The 21,305-nt window shown below is 39.6% G+C and overlaps 1 protein-coding gene across 3 annotated transcripts; it reads left to right on the top strand.

The window, feature by feature from the left end:
• The first annotated feature begins 10,117 nt into the window (after positions 1-10,117).
• LOC307020620 (spindlin-1-like) lies at positions 10,118-14,916 on the top strand. 3 transcript variants are annotated; one of them, XM_079652111.1, is made up of 5 exons: positions 10,118-10,234; positions 10,848-10,889; positions 11,848-12,107; positions 12,903-13,136; positions 13,871-14,916. In XM_079652111.1, exons 2-5 carry the CDS (start codon positions 10,870-10,872, stop codon positions 14,074-14,076), a joined length of 720 nt encoding a protein of 239 aa, XP_079508237.1. In that variant the 5' UTR covers positions 10,118-10,234; positions 10,848-10,869; the 3' UTR covers positions 14,077-14,916. The 3 variants fall into 3 exon arrangements, with proteins under 3 accessions (XP_079508237.1, XP_079508238.1, XP_079508239.1); XM_079652112.1 differs by having other exon boundaries at positions 10,160-10,573; XM_079652113.1 differs by having other exon boundaries at positions 10,174-10,296.
• The last annotated feature ends 6,389 nt before the right edge of the window (positions 14,917-21,305 follow it).

Below are 21,305 nucleotides of genomic sequence, written 5' to 3'. Positions count from 1 at the left end.
AAACAATTTGTTCGTAACTAACAAAGAGTGAACTATAAACAGGGGCAGAGCAAGAGGGGCCTTTCTACAACCGAATAATCCCACTGATCAGAATATTCTGGCAAAAACGGTGGGACCACATTGACTGCAGAAAGTATTTGAGTTTGAAAGTGAAGCAGTGCTCCCATTAGACTGCTGAGCCAACGACAGAGCCTGACAAACTATCAATCCTCATTAATTCACTGCAATGTTGCAGATGCTGAGAGAAACTGCTTGTTTTCGGCTTTGTTCCTCATGTTCTATAACCCAGTTCATCCAGGGAAAATCAAATCATGCTTGATCATATCCGACCTTCATAGGATAAGTCAAACCAGTATAACTAAGTGGTGAGTAATGGGAATGAGTGGGAGTGAGTTCTGGGCACAGTGAACTTCAAGTCATGGTGACCCGTTTGTCAATCAGACGTGGCTAATGTAGGGATCCCATGCTTACTGGCTCCACCACCGCTCTAGACCAAAATATCCTAACAACTATTATCAATACTGTACAGAGATTCTTGATACTTAAACAATACTTGAAATAATTTGGGTGGTTATGTCTAGTGCTAATTAGTAAAGGTTAGCATGATTTAATGCTGGTGAACATTAGCACTGTAGCATTGTCAATGGGATTGTGCTAGCACCACCAGTACACCTGTACTGTAAATACAGCTTCACAGCTCCTGCAAGCATTGCTGTAATATCTTAGTCTTGCTAGAAGACAATTTACAGATATAACAGCTTTTACGCTGGGAAATGAAATCAGCTGATGTGAAAAACACTACATTAAAGGTCCCTTAAAACTGTGATGACTGAATGTAAGTGGGCAGATGCGTCAGTCACTGCCCTCCTAAACAGAAATCAAATGTCAGGCTGAATAATGATTTAAAACAGCAGTCAGATTATCAGGCAAACGTCAAGCCAGTCATCAAGGTGAAATGTGTTGATAATTGATACAAATAAAGCAAACGAAGAAAATGAACAACATCCTTTGCTAATTACACCCATACAACTTGTGCTCTATAGCACTATAAACATTCTCCAATTATTCTGTTCCGAATCTAATAGGAATCGTATTTCTGTTGTGACTCGACAGATATGTTAGGTTTAGTTATGTTTTTACTCTAGCTTTGTGTTTTGATCTTGTCACTTCCTGTTTTTATTTTGAAAGTAATCTTTCCTCTCATTCCAGATGCCACATTTCCTGCCTTTTTGGGTTTCCCGCCCTTGAGATTGCTTGTCCCTGCCCTGATTGTTTTCACCTGTGCCCATCCCCCTCACCTATATATAGCCCAGGTTTTTCTTTGTTCCTTTGTCAGTTCGTTATGTTTCATGTCGTGAGAACCTGGGCCTTTTTGACTCCTGATACCTACCTTGAGATTTAGACCTTTTGCCAAGTGAGTTTTTGTGTTGCTGTACAACTTAGCTTTGGCTATTTAACTACTTTCTATTTTTTGAAAGTACGATTTAAGTTTTGTTATTAAAGAACATTCTATTTTTGGACAACTGTCTTCGAGTCCTGCTTTTGGGTCCTACGTCCTGTGTCTCGTTCCATAACAATTTCCTTTCCCCTTTCTCTCTCTTGTCTTCCATCAGACCACCACTGATGGGACCACCTCAATGCTGACATACGCACACACACAGACACACAGACACACTTCATTGCGTGACCCAGTTCACGCTTATGATCCTCATTGTCTCTGTCGGCGCTAATTCTCCACCCCACCATGCCGAGAGTCGGTGTTATCTAGGATGGCAGAATACCCAGGGCCTCTCCCTGCTCCTCCTCTCCTCAGATATCTCAGTATGGTCTATTTCTGTCCCTGCGTCTCTCTGCCTTCAACAAAGTGCCACTGACGTCTCTCCCTGCACTAAATAGATGAGGGATGTCGGTGATGAGTGTTCGCCTCAAAATCTTACCGCAAACCAACAGCATTTAAATAATGACGTTGCTTTTTTTTATTTCACTAGATTATGTTTCCCACCTCAATTGCTGCTCCAGAATAGGAGTGATAATAAGACAATGGACGTGTGATGAGTTTTCAAATGTGCTTTCCCTCTGTTATCTAATTGAGTCATTACAGTGATGAGATGTTATTTTTACGTACAAAAGCAATGAAGTAATGAGACGGATTATTTTTTTAGAGCGAAGGGGAGGCGGTGATGGAGTGTGAAAAGGGCAAAGGGGATAAGGGGTGAAGGGAGCAGATATGAGAAGAGGGGATTATTTACAAAGAAATCATCTCTGAAATTGCTGAATCACTGGAAGCGTAAAGCTGCAGACCAGCTCTCTTCCTCCTTCTGTCTCTTCCTCACCCACATGCCCCATCACCAAGACACACTGCTTACTGCACCCCAGCCAACACACACTTACGCACACTCACAACCCAAGAGAGCGATGGGTGCAGGAAGGAGGATGAGACATATTGTTAATACACAGCCATGCTGCGGTACAATTATGCTTTCGTAATACAGAGTCACTAAAACACCAGAGCTGAAGAGGAAAAACAAATATGTATTGAGGACTAAGGCAGCAGATTGGAGGCCTTGCAGTCAGATGACGTGTGTTTGACATCAGATCCTGATGTTTGTCATATCACATATTGTTGATGGTTCCAGTATTCACCAGAAAATAAATGCAGTTGGAAGATTTAACATAATTGTAATGGTCTCTGACGCAATGGCTGTTGGGAGTATCTTTATTTTATTTCTGCAATATGTGCAGGATGCTATAACATTTGCCCTCATCAGTCATCACCATATACATATGTCCCATATGTTGTGCTGTGGCTATTCAACCTCACACTGTGTAAACATCAAACTCACATGCTCCACTTACTAGAAAGCTTGCAGCCCTACAGAGCAGAAATGATCGTGTGCAAATCGATGATTGGCAGAGCTTTATAATCCCATCTATTACACTGCTCAGTGGGCAGTAAGCATTAAAATGGTCGGTCAGGAGCCATTATGTTTATAGTAGTACTTGCTACATTATATTTATAGTAGTACTTGCTAACATTGAACACAGCATATTTGAAGGAAAAGACACTGAAGTTCAAATGGCTCACAACAAATTTATATTACATTCTCATGAAAATAAAAATGATGGTAACTAATCTCTGGCTCAGACTGCTACATTTATTTGACAGTGCTAGTGACTTGCGGGTGTAGGTTTATTATACATAACATGAGGTGTTGCAATGAGATGTAAAAGTTGTAAGGTTTTTATTAATTGTGACACCTTTACCAGCGACAACAAGCTGCTTTTACAGTAATTAATCAGTAACTATAACCCAATGATAAAATGTATAATAATATCACTGAGAAGGGCCACTGTGCTGCCTTTCGATTGCATGATATAGCCCAGCGCAACACCTTCGTCTAACATGTTGCCACTTGTTTGTACCATTTTCAGGCGATTTGTAATCTGTTCTAGAAAAACGATGTGTTTTTTAGGATTTCAAGAAGCATATAGAACAAACAATGGATGTATTTTATGAACATTTATCCATGCTGAAAGTAGATTTAGATGAGTGATAGAGATTATTATCTAATATATGCATCTGATGAAGCATTGCATGAAGTCTGTTGATGATCAGAGGCTGTTGTTGGGGCTACATAAACGTTTTTTCATTTTTGTTTTGTAGACAGACCATGCAGGCCTCAGAGAGTTAAACTTGGGCCTGCGACCATAGTTTTATTGTATTTTGTTTTGAAAATCCACAGCGGAGGTTTGTGTCGTACTACATGCGGTGTATTTTGCATATCTCTCAGTAGCCAACAATCTGTGAGTCTGTTGGCTCGGACATAAACTCGTGTTTAAAATAATACTACATAATAAATGTAGTCTACATTTCATAATAAAAGGTGTAAAACCTGAGAGGATTTTAAATCGCATTTGAACTAAATGCTTATACAATCTGTAGTTGTATTTGTATTGTTGATTTAATGTGTGAACGAGGCGATATAGAGAAGGTTAAGTTGTCATTATTAGGCTGTAATTTGTTATATACTGTTGGAATGGGTAAGCAGGCCTATTGTTTTTGGATATTTGTGGAGTTAGGGGGTCCATGAGTGTTTTTTATTGGTTAAGTGGTCCTTGGTATGAAAAAGTTTGAGAAACACTGCGCTAGTGGATTGTCAAAGGGGGAGCCTCGTTGCGGGGAAATTATACAGATGGCTAGTCCGCCCATGAAAATGTCTATGCAAACGTTATTAATAATAATAATAATAATTTTAAAAAAATATAAAAAAAATGAATCAATTTTTTTTAATAATTTTTTTTTTTAATTTTCCATTTTAATTTTGTAATCATCTCGCGACCCCCACTCGGGGTCTCGCGACCCTCCGGGGGGTAACGACCCCCACTTTGGGAACCCCTGCTGTAGAGCACATGTTTAAAAAGCAGGAAATAAAAAAAAGAACTCACTTTGTGATAAACCCGCACGAGAAAAATAATTGGAGCTCCATACTGTTTCAGAAATAATCCTTGATGGATTCATTAAGATTAACAGATCATTAGTTGAATGCCGTGACATTTATATTAAAAAAAAAGATAGGCTTCAAGGTTTCAAGCTCACCATAGGTTTTTGGGAATGTTCCATTTTGTCAAATTTAAATAATTTATTTCACTCATTAAACTCTCTTCAAAACAAACACAGCAGCAACAACAATCGATTGACAGAGCAGCACCCCCTGCTGTTTAGGTAAGAGTGACAGGAAGACAGACAATGTGGAACTTAAAAAAGAAACAAGAGGAAAGGAGAGGAGAGGAGAGAGGAGAGGAGACAATTCAGAGGAGAGGAGATGAGACGAGACAGAGGAGAGGAGATGAGATGAGAGGAGAGGAGAGGAGAGGAGAGGAGAGGAGAGGAGAGGAGAGGAGAGGAGAGGAGAGGAGAGGAGAGGAGAGGAGAGGAGAGAGGTGTGTGATGTGATACAGTATGACTCAGGGCTATGAAGTCACTGTGGGTTTATGCAGAGATTAAAGGATCAACAAGGGAGAGAGCGTGGGCACACAGAAAGTCCAGTAGCCCGCTAGAGAAACTACAAAGAGTACACAGCCCTGTTAGTCATGAAAATAAACTGTAATCAACATTAGATGCATTGACAGAGTTGTGATCAATACACTCAGCACTGTTTATCATCTCAACGGAGGAACATCAAGCTCTAATTATTCCTATGAGTGTGAAGAGTATGAGGACAGATGTTTGCGTCCTCTGAGGTGTCTGCCTCCTGGTGAATGAGGCAGCGTCAGATTACATCTCTGCTCTGTCCATCAATACAACACAGCCCTGTCCAAGTGTTCTTGAGCAAATCACTAAATGCATCCCAGTTACTTAAAGATCTCCTATCATGCTATTTTTAGGCATTTATTATAGGTCTCAGATATATACAAATGTATAAAAAAACATGTCTATGAAGTGTTTTGCTCAAAATACCAAAAGATCACCCATTCTAGCCATGTCTCATACACATATTTATGTATAAAAGACGTAAAAAAAAGTGCATTTTGCATGATAGGAGACCTTTAAGACTTTTAGGATATAATCAGCAAGTAAGTGGAATATTAAATAAATTTTAGCGAGCAGCTGTTTCCAGGTAAAAAGCTCTAAAACACCACTGTAGCTTTCCTGCACAGCGACAAACAAAGTTTGCTGGCAAACAATGCATGGGGAACATAGCATTTGTCAGCAAACAAGCCAGATATTTCCCTTGGGAGTTAATTACTAAAGAAAAAACACTTAAGAGGAGAGGTAATATTGGACTTGCTTGCATCAGGTCACCAGAAGCACAACTCCGAATATATGAGAGAAGTTGCTCTGTACCTCCTGCTTCTACAAATAGCAACTGTTTGCTAACACATTCGCCATATAGGTTATGTTCACTGGTGGCTTGCATTGCCCCCAAAGTGAACAATAAAATCAGTGGCGGCATCAACCTGAATCAACCGTCACACTTATACATCAATGGAACTGAGAGTATTTGTGCAGTGTTTTTATTCACTCCAACAAAACAGGAGAGGCATAAACACACACACACACACACACACACACACACACACACACACACACACACACACACACACACAATGTGTCCCTTTCAGGTTGGTGCTGTGGTGTTAATTAGAGTTGTGCATAAATGAAGGCAGATGTACTCCACCTCATACTTGGGGTCAATTAGCTATGACAGCAAGAGCTACACGATCCTAAGACCCAATTAATGAGAGGATTTACTTATTATCACACCCACTGGATGTAATTATATTGAAACATTTAGTGTTATGGTTAAGTGCTGGGTGGCAGATACTAAGACTACCTACTGAAAGGACCGTTTTTAATCATGTGGTCATTTCTGTGGCAGTATTTTTTACTTTGCGGCATCAGCCATTTTTATTGAAGACAGTGTTGTTGAAGTAATCTATACTAGATACATAGATAGACAAACTCTTGATTCAAAGTTGAACAGATATTGACTCCCTACAGATAATCCAAAGCTGCTGACGAGATCATAACCAGCTGACATTGGGACCAGATAAATCCCCATTATGTCTAATCAGAAGACGGTTCAAGGTGAAAACACCAACCACTGCCTTTTAGGTACGAGGGCCAATTAATCTTGTAGGTTGCATGTTCACACATTAGCTATGGACTTGTTAAATCAAAGCAAAACACCTCAGGGAGACCCAAACTGTCAACTTGAGGATACAACACTTCATCATTACATGTATCATATGATGAAATTACACACGTAGAAACCAAAGGAGATTCATTCCCTCTCCAGAAGTGTTGAATGTGGACTCTTGGGTTTACATTTATTTAACTGAATATTAAGCAAAAGAGCGATCAGAATCCAAAGGCAGGTGTGAAGCTCTTTGTGAAAAGTCTAAAAATTATATTTTCACACTTCTGCATATTTCTCCAGGGATAGACAGATAGATCTGTTTGGAAACTAATTTCAAAGATTAAACATGTGAAATAATCTCAGCACCAAAGGGGAATTAGCTTTCATTTTACCATAAAGAAAACACAGGAATAGCCAGCAGCCTATCGTACACACATGTGTTGTGTTCTCTATCTGGGACTTAAAATAACTATTCTTCATAATCCAAATCGCAATACATGTCTTTGCTCTTTATTTTGGTTTTGTCGATTGTGTTATTTTGCCACGTACTTCTTCAGAGAGGAAGTTGAGCTGTGATCCAGACAGAAAAAGAAACCCTGATCATTAACGACGCTGAAAACAGCAACACTGCTCTTATCTGTCCCACACATACACACACACATACGCACACACTTGTCACAGTCAGGTTCAATTAATCTCCAGACATGCATGATACAGACATGATATGCCATCCCTTTATAGCTACCATAGTTCAGGCTGCATATACTGTATGTTGCTAATAATAGAAATATCTAATCAATATACACACACACACACACACACACACACACACACACACACACACACACTAACCTTGGGTTGACTTTCTATACATTCTCCTTGCAATACTTGACAAAAAAAATATCAACAATATTTCAGAAAACAGGACGCAAATCATGTGTGTGTCAATGGTGTGTGAGTGTGTCCGAACCAGTAATGTGAATGGAGCGACAGATACATGTAAGAGCGGAACAGTTGGAAGAAGAGGAGGAGACCTCTATTTTTGGAGATGTTATTCTCAAGGAGTCCCAGGGGAGTGGGCCGCTGTGGGCTCCTCTGCTCAAATGGCAGCGCTGGAGAAACCTGAAAGCAGCAGAAGATGTCAGTCACAGATGAGTAGACATAAGGATTTATTTTCTGTGGCCTAGCAACTGAAGACAGGTATAATTCATCACATTGAAGTGCCAGAAGTGTAACCATGTTGTGAATGTGCTGGGTTGCAGTGTCCCTCCATACTTCCTTTTGCCCAGAACACTGAGTGATCTCCACCGATGTACTGATTGCCTGCTGTTGAGCATCATGGGACTAAATGTGACCACTACAAAAAGAGAAGAAGCCAGCCCATTTCTCCAACATCCAGACCTTTTCTGTTGCTGTGACAACAACAAGGATAAGAAGAGGCAACCTTGGAGGCCGGACAGCTTTGTGTCAATACAACACTAGCTTTCTCCCGAAGGCTGTCAGCTTTACAGAGCACTGACTCACACCTCCAAGATATTCTATCTGTATTGAACTAATCTGACATATCTGTGGTCAAACTGTTTCAATGTGAAATTTGTAATCAGAAAAACACGACTGCAACCAACCACCCAGACCACCATGCATACTAATGGAGGAGTACAAATTAATCTTGCTGGGTAATAGTATCTAATTGATAGATCTAGTTTGAAGCTAAGTGTTTCTGAATTGTTGCAATGGAGTTAAGACCCTGAGTGGCTGATTGATAATAAGTTCAAGAAGGGTAGGTCAGGTTAACCTGAAACAAAATACATTGACCTGTCTTTCTCTGCAGAGGTTCACCCATCTTTTAAGGCAGATGTACATCATGATCACCGGGTAGCCAAGGTCTTCCTCCCCCCACCATCCCTCTCATCCCCATCACGAAATGAGGACCTGATAGAAAGTCAAATTATTTTGATTTATCATATTTATTAATTTGCTAACTGTTCTGTTTATGTAAACTGTAATCCTTAACATGAAGGTCTTAAAGTTGTTGGAAAGCATTCACAAAGCCAGGAATAATATTTGGGGCAATTCATAATTTATCTCCTTTTTTAGTCAAAGGTTTTAGAATTTAAATACGATGAGTCTAAAAATACTTAATTCTGCCTTTAAAACTTCCGCCACAAACATCCAAATTTCCAGAGACCCGAGGGAAGTGCATTGTCCTCATAGACGTTACTCTGTCAGCAAAATCATAATGATCTCAAATATATGAATTAACAGCAAACACCATCACAAGATATAATTTGTAGTTATGAGTCATGTACCACGATTTTATACTAAAATGTAAGAATGAGACATGAACAAATGAATGAATGATAGGCACGGTTAGATAAATGACAGGTAAACAAAGCATGTCTTTTAAAGAAATATAACTACAATCAAATGTGACACAACAATCCGCTTATGGCCGCTAAGTGCTGATTGCTTTAAGATTAAAGGAGGTTAAGATTTATGCAGTGTTTTTATTCACTCCAACAAAACAGGTGAGTCATACACACACACACACACACACACACACACACACACACACACACACACACACACACACACACACACAGGTGAGTTGGCACAAGATAAAACCAAAAGCTTTCACCCTGAAAAAGCTGTCAGACAGGCCCCCAAGGGTACTGCATCATTCACTCCACACACTGGTCAGTCCATCATCTGAGGTCTGTTGAAAGAGCCTGTGGCAGGGATCTTGTGTTTAGTCTGACATCTTGTGGAGGATATTAGCATTTCAGCTACAAGACAAGTCCACCTCTCCCTCAGTATAACTTCCAAATAGGCCTATAAATCATTTGTTGAGGTGTTTATTATCATGTAGGAATAGTTGGGTAAAGTTAGCTATGACTTTCTCAAATAGTATTAATATACAAATAAAAACAAATTAACGTTATTTTTTGAATGTAGCTACCGATCAACATTTCAAAATCTTGTAGGCTACGGATTAACTGTAGAATTACAGAAAATAGCCTAGCTAGTCTATGTCTATTTATATATACAGTCTAGGTAGAAACACATGTAGCCTATGCCGTAAAAAAACAAAAAAACAAATCATTAATACATGAATATCATATGTCTTTCTGGGTGTCATCTTTAATATCATTCACAATCTCTTAAATTATTCTAGAAATGCCTGCTTTGACTGTAATTATTACTTAGGCTACGTAGAAATGTCCAGCAGTCGATGATTGAAGGGAAAATGTGGTCTTGAATGCGGTGAATGCTGGGAAATGTAGTGTCTGGGCTTTCTTGGCTTCACGAAAACCTAAAAATCTTAAAAGAGAGGACAATAACATATAATTTCAATATCAAATTGGAAAAATAAAATAAAAAATAAAACAATGGGTGGTGTAAAGTTTTGGCACCAGAGTGTGATCCAAATTAAAAGGAAGTACATAACACTGACTACAAATCCCAGAGTGTTTTGCGAGCAGCAAGTTCCTTCTGGTACTTGTAGTCGGTGTCGTTTCCTAGTATCTAGCGTTCGTTAGTTAGGTGGAGGAATCTGCTCTGCAAAGACAAACACATGTGAAATTATTGATCAGGTAGGGCAAACACTTCATTCCACCGGCTCGCGCCTTGTGATCTGGTCGTTCGGATTAAACATGTCAGTTAATTTCTAACGATAAGTGCTTAATGTGTCCGTTAATCTAGAAGCTATAACCAGTGTGCAGAATCAGCGTTTACATGGCGATGCATTTCCTTTTGTTCAGCTAGCTTATGTGTAGAAATACCACATTCTCAGAGTTCTACTCATTACAAAGATTAAAAACAGACACTAGCAGGCTTCCTTAACGTCGGCTACCTAGCTGTTTCCTATTTTAGACTCACTGTAGCTACACATTCCCGAGGACACTCGACACGTTGACATTTAGCTAGACCCGGTAAGGAAGTTACATATTAATGTGCCATATGTGTTGCTGTGTAAATGTATACCTGTAGTCTTTATTAGCATTGAGCTAAGATAGTTAGCATTAGCATTGGGATGTTGTTTACATCCGGTAAAGCGGATCTGTTGACTAATTTGCATTGAATGTGGTTCACTGAGCGCAGGGTAACTAAAGTCTGCTCAAAACTATTTCTTAAACATTTTTTAATTAAGATTTAAGTGGAAAAGTCCTCTGATATTCACTAACGGAACTGTCTTTTGTTTCACAGGGTCGTGTGAATTTATGGAAACATGTCAAAAAAACGGGCCAGGTAGGATCACACAGCATGACTCCCCTCTGACCCTGATGTGTGTGACAGCATCAGGATTAAAGGATATGTTTTTTTCCATTATGAAAAACCCAATGTGGCACAATAATACTGCAGTCCATTTATTGTCTTCCAGAAAAAAAACTAATACAAAAACAGTATGCTACACTCCTTTAGAGCATTCTTTAAATTGTATCAGGAAGAATGTATTCAGCAGCAACAAAACAACGGTCAATTGTCTGTGCTGATAATATAGCTTGGATGTAATTATATAAAAGGATAGAAACTTAGATAAAACATTCCAAAAAGCTCCATAAAATTAGGATTGAGTACATTGTTATTTTAATACATAATTAGATTTTATTATGATTTCTCTATAACTCATACAGGCATAGGCTTATGTATTTGGTTTATGATATGTTATGTAGGTTTGGCTTATGCTTTTATCGCCTGTAAAATCTGTCAAACATCTGTCGTACTTCATTAGCACAACGTATACTCAGATAAAGCCTTTCTACTCAGCTCTCTGCACCATTTTTGCAAACACATCGTGAAGTCTATGTCCTGCAGATGTTGGGCAAATTCATCATTACAGGTTCACAGGCCAAACTCAAATAACATCTCAGCACAAGGGCTACATATGTCAGTGTAAGTAATGGCACCTTTAGAGGCACTAAAGCGAGACTTAATTCAAACGATAATGATAAAAAGATCACTGAAATTGGTTGCTGTAACTCACCGATCCCCTAAGCCTGACACTTGTGTGTGCATATGTAACATTTCCCAGTTTAGGACAATAGTACTCATCTGGCACCCTGGATTTTTGGACACGGCCTCACTCAAATAACAAATATTGATTGACTAACTCAAAGCTTAAAAGTACCCACAAAGGTTCATAATACTTAGGATTTTCCACCTATATGTTAATATAAATATAGCCTAATTCCTTCGATGTTCACAGGAAGCGTAGCAGTGGAGAGCTGAGTGAGAGTTCGTCGGCGACCCTGAGCCCAGACCCAGAGAACCTGCTAGGCCGAAGGATCCAGCACTCCTGGAGGGAGAAGGGGAACGTGACCAAGTGGAAAGGAACCGTCCTGGAGCGCCTTACTGTGAATACCTCCCTCTACATGGTCAAATATGACGGCTTTGACTGCGTGTACGGCATCGAGCTCTTCAAAGACAACCGGGTGACCAACCTGCAGGTGTTGGCAGAGAAAGTTGGTGAGTGTGTCGACGTCTATCACACGCAACAGTTATTCAATTAGTCAAAAAAGAGAATATGCCCATATTTTTATTTTTATTTCTATACATTTTATTGACCAATCGAGAACATACTGGTATAATCTTAATAATCGATAATGAAATAATTTGCTAGTTCCATTCCTGGTGAAGTAAAGAGAAGTGGTATTTTTTGCTTTTTTATTTTGGTTACTACTTTGGTCCCAGTCATTTACTGTGTGTTTCTCAGTACCTCTAGGATTACTTTGAAACTGCAAGATTGATTTGCAAACTTGGGTAGTGTGTTTATACTTTTTCTCTTCTAGTGTGACGACTATTGTGCTAATGTTAACTCTTCTTTTGTTTATTCTAAATAAACTACTGCTGTTGTATACATCATGAAACATATCACTTATTTTGCGCCCAAGTATGAATGAATGGGTTATAAAAAAAAGAGCCAAATAGACAATCATTTGTCTTAGAATGTAACGGGTTGACAGTGCAGACACAGCCCAGACGATACTAGATATTTTTTAGTGCAAATAATCTGTCTTGTCCGATGCATCAGCGTAACATTTTTGTTCCATTATATTGAAAATATTTCTATACTTCAGTGAGCCAATATAAAGCTGATATTAAGCTAAACTTATAGTCTGTCTGTAGCTTTTTCGAAATGTTACTAGCGCTTTGCCAGCTTTTGAAAGATTAGTTTAGTTATCCTATTACTAAAAGTACAATGTGCAAATTCCACAAGCATAAGTGACATTAGTAAATAAACAAATGGTTTTCCTCCTGCAGTGAACAATAAGATCAATGTGCCTCCCGGGGCCGAGGAGCTGGTGGGCCGGGCGGTGGAGCATCTGTTTGAGAAGGAGGGTGGTGAGAAGAACGAGTGGCGAGGCATGGTGCTGTCCCGAGCCCCCGTCATGACCCACTGGTACTACATCACCTACGAGAAGGACCCGGTGCTGTACATGTACCAGCTGTGGGACGACTACAAGGACGGAGATCTACGTGTCCTGCCTGAGTCAGGTACAGTGTGAGAGCCTAATGCTTTATATTTCAGATGCTCCTGAAAAGGTGGGAGGAAGAGAACAGGACTCATTTACATAGTCAGCATTACAAAACACTCTCTATTCCGCCTTCTTGTTTTTTATCAACATTTGGTCCAGAGTTTCTGCTTGATTCAATACCATGAGGGAATGTTCTGTTATGGCTACTCATGTCTTATCATGAAGACACATGTTATCTACAAGGACAAGAAGAGGTAAATAAATAAACTGGGTACAAGGTTCAGCCTCAAATTGTAGATCATTTACCATCTTAATCTCGCAGTCTTTTGGGGATTCATTTTTAATTTGGCTACGTTAAAACCATACAAGGAATCCCTTGCTGCTTCTAACGGCTGTATATCATTAAAAATAATGTGATTATGGTACAAATACCAGTACCCTTTAAAGGCAGGGTGGGTTATGCATTTCAGAAATATTTGTTGTTATATTTGTCAACGTTCTTATTACATCTCAACAGCAATCAGTGACATAATGGACTGACAAAAGTATCTGTGGCTATGGGTGGACTTTATTCAGTCTATCCAATCATTAATTCGACCTGAAAGAAAATTATTGAACACTTTTTTTTCATACTCATTCCATACCAATGCTTAATCAGCCTACTAGTGTTCGCAATATCGAGCCCTACTCTTTCTGCATTGTTCTTATTTTGTCTTTCTCTGACTTATCTGTCTGTCTGCTACCCTTCCTCAGAGAACAAACACCTGCTGCCAGCAGACAGGAAGCCGGGTGAGGAGCCAGAGAGCCTTGTGGGTAAGCAGGTGGAATACGTCACAGATAACGGTCTGAAGAGGACGGGCTTAGTTATCTACCAGGTCCCAGCTAAGCCTACAGTATACTACATCAAATATGACGATGATGTCCACATCCACGTCTACGATCTGGTGAAGACCACCTAGTACTGACTGGCTCGTCTCCGACCGACCTGCCGTTACCTGTGAAGTGTTACAGATTTCCGTTTTTGATCTTTTTTAAGCCTCCAGAGTCTTCTCTTACTATTACATCACCAGACACCTTGGTTTTGGGTTTTTCTTCCAGTTAGAATTTATGTTGACCTTAATGTATGACTCATGGGTCCTCTTCAATGTAAATAAAAACTGATTTGAGATCGGTTGTATAGCCCAGCAGATAAAATGCAGCTAGTGCAAACTTCAAAATCATACTTTTTGTAAGGAACAAGTAAACTAAAATGATTCAGCTTTCTTACCTCTGTGTTTTACTCCTATTTCATTTGACTTTTATATGCCTGTCCTATTTATGTCTTCTGGAATATCCGGCTGTGCTGCTGGTCACATTTGGGCAAAACGTCTGTGCTTTATGTGTCACTGGGTAGGCCTCAGTTTGAGGAAAATAGAAGTCACAGTGAACTATGATTTCAGTGTTTAGGCCATTATGAGACTTGACTGTCTCACCATCATGGTTGGAAAACACAGATTATTCAAAATAAATTGTGTATCATATTCCTGTTCCGTTTCATCATGTATACTGCAAGTTTTCTACATTAGGATAATATATGAAAATAATGTTGGTGTCAAGTTGTTTCAAAGGTGTTGTGCTACACATTATTTCTGTAGTTCAAATTGGCTACCGACATTGTTTTGGTTTTTGGACTGAAGTCTTTATTATTTGCCAAAAACATGAATGATGAGATATGGTAAATTCAGGCCTCAACATATTGTTCATTGTGACCCTAAATATGTTATGTTCTGTAAATATAATACACATTTTTATGAACATTATACATAGCTGCTTGGAAATTATTTTCTCATTAGTTATGAATGCTGTCTGTGTTTTGGTGGATTTAGCTAATGTGTGTGAAGGACATCCACCATGGTTTTACAACACTACATCCATTTAACGGGAAACACATTTGATCAGATGATTGTACTGGCTGAGGTTATCCTAAAGGGCTTCTCCTATGTAATGGTAAACTACATTTCATTCATAATACAAATCTCTCTCCAGTATTATTTGTATTTACATATTGCTGATATGTTGGCCTATTGACCCATTTGGAATGTGAAGAGCATTATAGTTACTATACCAGTGTGCCCTATGTCTGTAATGACTATGTAACCTAAATTATTCTTCTCTTTATATGATTACTTTATCTGATAGACATCTTTCCTTGACCTCTCAAGGGAGAAACACATTATTTAAATAAAATTGACACATAATACCAAGTGTGAATTAAAACTATTAAGGAACAAAAAAATAATCAAATACAAGTTAGGACCAGATGTTGAAAAATACATAATAAAAACAAATAAAGAGTAAGAATTAAATAACATCTAAATTAGGAATTACTAGAGGCGCTTTGACTAGGTTCCAAAATTGTACTCTTAGTCAAAATGAGTTACCTGTCTTCCTCATCTAGCTCAACAACAAAATAAATAAGATATGATTCAAAGAAAACTGGCAACTACATATTAAATAATAAGTGTAACTTAAATAAAAACAATCATTCATGGGTGTCGTGCTTTAAAAAGTGAAGTAGCCTAACGATAAGATAACTGCCTTTGTCTTACAGCCTAATATATTCTGATTCCTCATTTGCTTTCTAAAGTAAAAGGCCATGAAATCAGAGAAACAGAAACCATTCACTCTCATTCTGATATTCAACATATTTATTTCGATAATTGTTGCCATTCTTGTAGTGGGCTAGTTCAGGTAATACAAAATGCCTCTATTTGTGGTTGTAAATAGCTTTTCCCTATTTTCTCTAATCAGCAATTATTTGTCCTAAAGTATTGTACATGATTTATAATCAACAGAAAGAGGTAAGAGATAACCCTGCTTAGATATTTGTAATTATTTAATGCCAAGCACAATCTGCCATGAGGTGGAGCGTATGTCTGATAACAGGTTTGATCCGTGTCTGCTCATCAAATGTCAGCCGTGCTTTGATGCAGCAGACATGTCCTTCCTGATTCTGCTCCTCCTCACAACACATGCAGCCACATGCTGACGGCTCTCCCTCCCCCAGAGTCCCTCCGAGGTGCCATGGGTGCTGCTGACGGCTGCCAGTACAGACAGCGGGGGGGACAGTTGGCATACCATCACGCCGGCTGTGTGCCCAGATAGTAATCACAACGAGGAGGGAGTACATGCATTACACAAGGTCTGTGCTCTCCACAATGTGTCTGATGCAATGTGTCACCTGTTGTGCACTTCCTTTTACACATCGATGACTCTTTTTATAGCCTTTCCCTTCTTTGTGAAACCATCTGCCTGGGGCTCTTGGCAACTGCTGCCATTTTTCAGACACAATCATTATGAACTCAAGTGTCTTTGACAGAGGAAACCATTTCTTCCTACAAGGTTGTATAAACTTTGATTTTTAATTCAGGATTCAAAGCACTTCATGTGTGCTGGTTGTGGCTGGGTTGTGAGATGCTGTCCACTTCCTGTGGGGGGCAGGAGTGTTTGGGGGCCCAACAGGCTGGACAGCGACACGTTTTGTTCCTTTGATTCATATCTTTATTAAGAGAACAACAATAGGCCAGAACAAAGCCAGAGTGTATTATACAATGATCAGATTCACTGCTTACTCCCTCTGTAGTTTGTCATGTATAGAGCCTCTTTCAAGAGGAAAATGATGAACATGTTTATGTTCTGGGATGAAAACCAAATATAAATGAATCACCTTTTCATTTCTCTAGCAAACCGCTGAGAGCTGTGTGAGCTCTGTGAAGGAGACGTCTGAATGCAGAATATCTATACACACATACAGTATATGAAGGCTTGGTTAGAGAATCCTCCGCTCTATTTTTTCTGTGAGTTGCATTATTACAGGACCTTCATCTGAAACCTTGAAACTTTGTCTGCATTCTTATTGGCCGATAAACAAATGCACTTGACTCTTTTGTGTTGCTTAGCAACACAAGCCAGTCCCTGGTTTTTATATATGAAAAACCAGCATGCCTCCAATCTGGAGACTTACAGGGAGCAGTGTGAATGAGTGCAGCCACGATGCATATTTAATTAAAAGCATGCACGCTTTTCTGATTGAAGGAGGCTGTAAGCATTATCACTTATTAACACAAGATAGAGAATAAATTGATTTGTTCACGTTTATTGTCAGCGAGATGATTTATTGTCAGTGAGATAAAGATGATTCATCATTCAAATACATGTTGGTATCAGGTCAGCTGAGACAATATTAAAGTGCATTATCTATTCAAATTTAAAGTAGCAATATAGTGCTTTTTATTATAAATGTTGCTTTTTGCATTTGAGGTGGGGCTGACTTACTGTTGTAAGCATTCTGCTGCCATGCGTAACAAACATGGGATCTTGTCAGGTCACTCATGCAGGTATCCTGAGGGAGGGAGAGGCAGATAGATTATATGTGGTGTGTTTTCCTTTTTTTAAATATCTGAAGCCTCAAGCCTTTTCCACCATTTTCATCGAATGCTTTTAAATCCCCCTTTTCTCAGAAATAATTCTGCTCACCTTTCCTTCTTTGTATGTATTGAAGCACAGCTGGTATAATCTGATGTAACGATGAAACGTCTTGATTTGAAGCATTTTAATTGCACATCTTTGTTACATTTCTCCTCTTGTTACATTATCAGTTTTCCCCCGCACTGGACCAGAGAGCAGGACATATCTTACTTCTTAGTGGCTTTAGATTTAAATTGTTGAGTTCTGTTTTGATATAATACAAAGCTCATAAAAGGCCTGGCTGAAGCCATGAGGCCATGCACTGAAGAAGCTGAAGCTATACAGCAATGCTACTGTCCATTACAGTGACTGAGGCTACTGCTGGGGTCCACAGGGCTTTGGACCCTTCCTATACATGGTCCACTTGTATTTCAACCCTAAGTGTTGCACATATAGCGTTATAGGTAAAGCTTTCTGGCAGCAGGCCATCTCATCTGAGGAGTAATAATTGAGAGGAGAATAGTGTGTAGACACACAAGAACAGGAGAGACCAGATTGCTTTTTTCCTTTGGGTATTTTTTTGGGATCTCCTCCTCACGGTGTGGCTCATATGTGTTTATTAAATGTTATCACGTTGGTGCTGATGTGATCATATTCAGGAACACACGAAAAAGGTTTATTAGCAAGTTTTATTTGATCAACATAAAATCTATAAATAACATCCAATGCAGATTAAATATGAAACATTTAAATGCACACTTGGGTAGCATAATTGGAAAAAGGTTGAATCAAAGATTGGAAAGGAAGTTAAATTCTGGGATATTATTTAGTCTGTTAAAAATATATTGCGTATGCCATCATGAAAGTTGTTCCCCTAGGTGTTTGAGCAATTTTTATTGTACATGATTCAGTTTCATTTGCACCCTGCTTAAACAATGCTTTTGATAGCAGTTTGTTGTGTAACGTTGGTGCTTATTAATGTCCAGTCACATAGGGGCATGCAGGCAGGGATGAATCAATCATTTCTTTTTTTTTCAAGTTGAATAAACAGGAAACTGAGTAACAATACCAACATTGAGACATGAATACATTCTGATTTGAAGCTGACATGGACTGAAGAGCTCTGCTTGTGCTGAGAGGCAGACTGGGACTTGTTGTTCATTGATCAGCATCACAACAAAATCACTAGTCTTCCACTCAGCACCACCAACACTTTGCCAAAACATCCTCTCAGTTCCTTTTGAAGCTCCACACCCACCGCCTCTTTCAATCTGCAATAAAAGAAGGAGAGTTGTAACACCATAGGAACTCGAAATACTTTAATTCACTGTTAAACATGATATATTTGCATTTGTAACTCAGAGTTTCAGAGCATTTCAGGGTAGGCATGTGCCACAAGTGTTACACAACACCCGACCCCCGACCAGTGGTGTGGTGACAGGTTTTGAACTTCAGATCCCGGAGATGGAAACACCACACAGGTTCTCATCTCTGTTTTCCCCTCAACCCGTATCTCTCTGAAGTCTGTTGACATTCCATCCTTCCTTTGTTGTTGTAATGCCAACCTTTCAGCTCCTCTCAAAAAGGGAGACAGGAGGAGGAGGAGGATCACAGCACTTTGAATAAACGCTGTTCACCATATGCAATAAACATAAACCCTAAATTGCACCCCATTTAGATTGACAAAATGGAAACAAAATGATGTGTTTCTTTTCCAATTAACCATATTTGGACTGAACGAGAAAAAGAGACAGACAGATTGTCCTGCATCTCCAATATGTTTTCTGAGCTGGTAGCTATGCAACAAGACTGGGAGTCAGTGGAAGAGGGGGATGGGAAGATGGGGACAGTTTAGTGAGAGGAAGGAAGGGAGGGAGGGAAGGAAGCAAGGAAGGAGGGAAGGGGGGGGGGGGGGTGGAGGTCCTTGAGTGTAAACTAGAAAAAAGAGGAGTGCTGAGCAGAGACAACACTTATACACCAAGATAAGACCCCAGGATAGAGAATCAATCATCTCCACCAGAGTCCTTTTTATAGTATTGATTAAAAACAAATTACTTAATTTGTGTTGCGTTTGCATGCTCATATTTAATCCTTTGCCGCTCACAAATCGTCCATTTAGTTTCCAGGCAGCAGGGCTATTTGAATTCTGACCATTAGGCAGTGTTAATATTCACCAGACATGTCAACACGATTTCAAACACGAGCTATAAATACGATGAATCAACCTGATATTCCGTCCAGCTATAGAGACATGAGTACAGCCCTCGATGTGGGAGCTGTCCAGTGTGTCGGTGCTGAATGACGCCCTACTTTCCTTCACGTCCATCTCCTCCTCAGCATCTCGCTTCGATTCCGGCCCGGGGAAAAAAAAAACATGCCACCTGTTGCTGCAGCGAAGTTTTCTCTCAGGAGGTTGTAAAGCCAAAAGACCTCTGATATCTGTTATATATAATGAGCATCGACCCTGCTCCCTAATGTAAAGAAGGTTATGTATATGTTTTCTCTCTCTCAAATCACGGCAACATGACGACATGGTAAACATTTTCTCCCCCAGGCGAGACAGGCAGGAAGAGGAGGAAGGGGATGTCTTTACATTTCCCGTAGACGCAGATGATTTTATTACTTTTTCTTTTTGGCTCCACCATTTGTTTTTAAAATCCTGAAGTGCAACAGAAAAAAAGACAAATATTGTGGAGCGAAAACACATGAAAAACATACATTCACAGGAAATAAATAGCGTATTATATTGACAGGACAAAGGCTGGAAGTGCTGGACTCACCGACGGAAACAACAGGTGACGCCGGCATAATGCTATGCAGCGTGGGCTGGATGAGGAGCCAGGGCTGCGTCTCTCTCGCTGCTGGAGCCACGATCTGCTGGAGCCTCCCCCCCCCCCCCCCCCCCCCCCGGAGCTCCACGTAATGCTCATCATGATGTTACTGGGGAGGCTGGAGGAAGATAGATCAGCGTGTTTTATATACGTCTGCTGCCCGGAGAAGACAAGGAGGGGGCGGGACGAGTTGGAGTGACGACTGCGAGGGGAGGCCAATTGAAGTGGATTCATTTTTGTCTTCTTCCCCTCAAAACCTTGTTAAGGGTGCGGCTAAAAACCAGCAGCCAAATTACATTTATGAAGGTGAAAGGTGCCTATGAATTTAAACATGTTGGGTGTTAGGATACATGTCGGTGGAACACCTGGGTTTCTTGGGTTGATAGCTGTTGGGTTAAATCAATGCACGTAATTTAATTTACACACATTCGTAATTGAACACACAGACCCCCAAAAGAAAACCTGGAATAAAACTGAATTGATTTGTCCCAAAGTGCATAACACCAAGAACCTGTGGTGAGGAGCTCAGGTGTAATTGAATTAAACCTGAACTGTGCAGATCAAGATTATGCATCAAATTAATTGGTGAGGGAAACAACAAGAGGAGAATGTTACATACCATAAGGGCTGTGGAAATTGTAAATGGTCAAATTAATTGCTTTGGAAGAAACTACTGGGCTGAATACAATTTCATTTATCCTCCTGCACGGATATACATTTACACACAGTTGTACATTTTTCTAATGTGTTCAGTCAAGCTGCAAGTCCTGTTTTGTTGATATATTTCACTGGTTGTTTGATTTTAGCTCACATAAAACACAACGAGCATACACAGTCCTCACACTAATAATGGTAAAAACTTAAAATGACAAAAGTCAATAAGAAAACCATTATGCATAAAATAGTTATAA

Source organism: Notothenia rossii (genome assembly GCF_949606895.1).
Source record: "Notothenia rossii genome assembly, chromosome: 9".
Lineage (NCBI taxonomy): Eukaryota > Metazoa > Chordata > Actinopteri > Perciformes > Nototheniidae > Notothenia > Notothenia rossii.
This window is presented reverse-complemented; position numbering and strand designations above follow the sequence as displayed.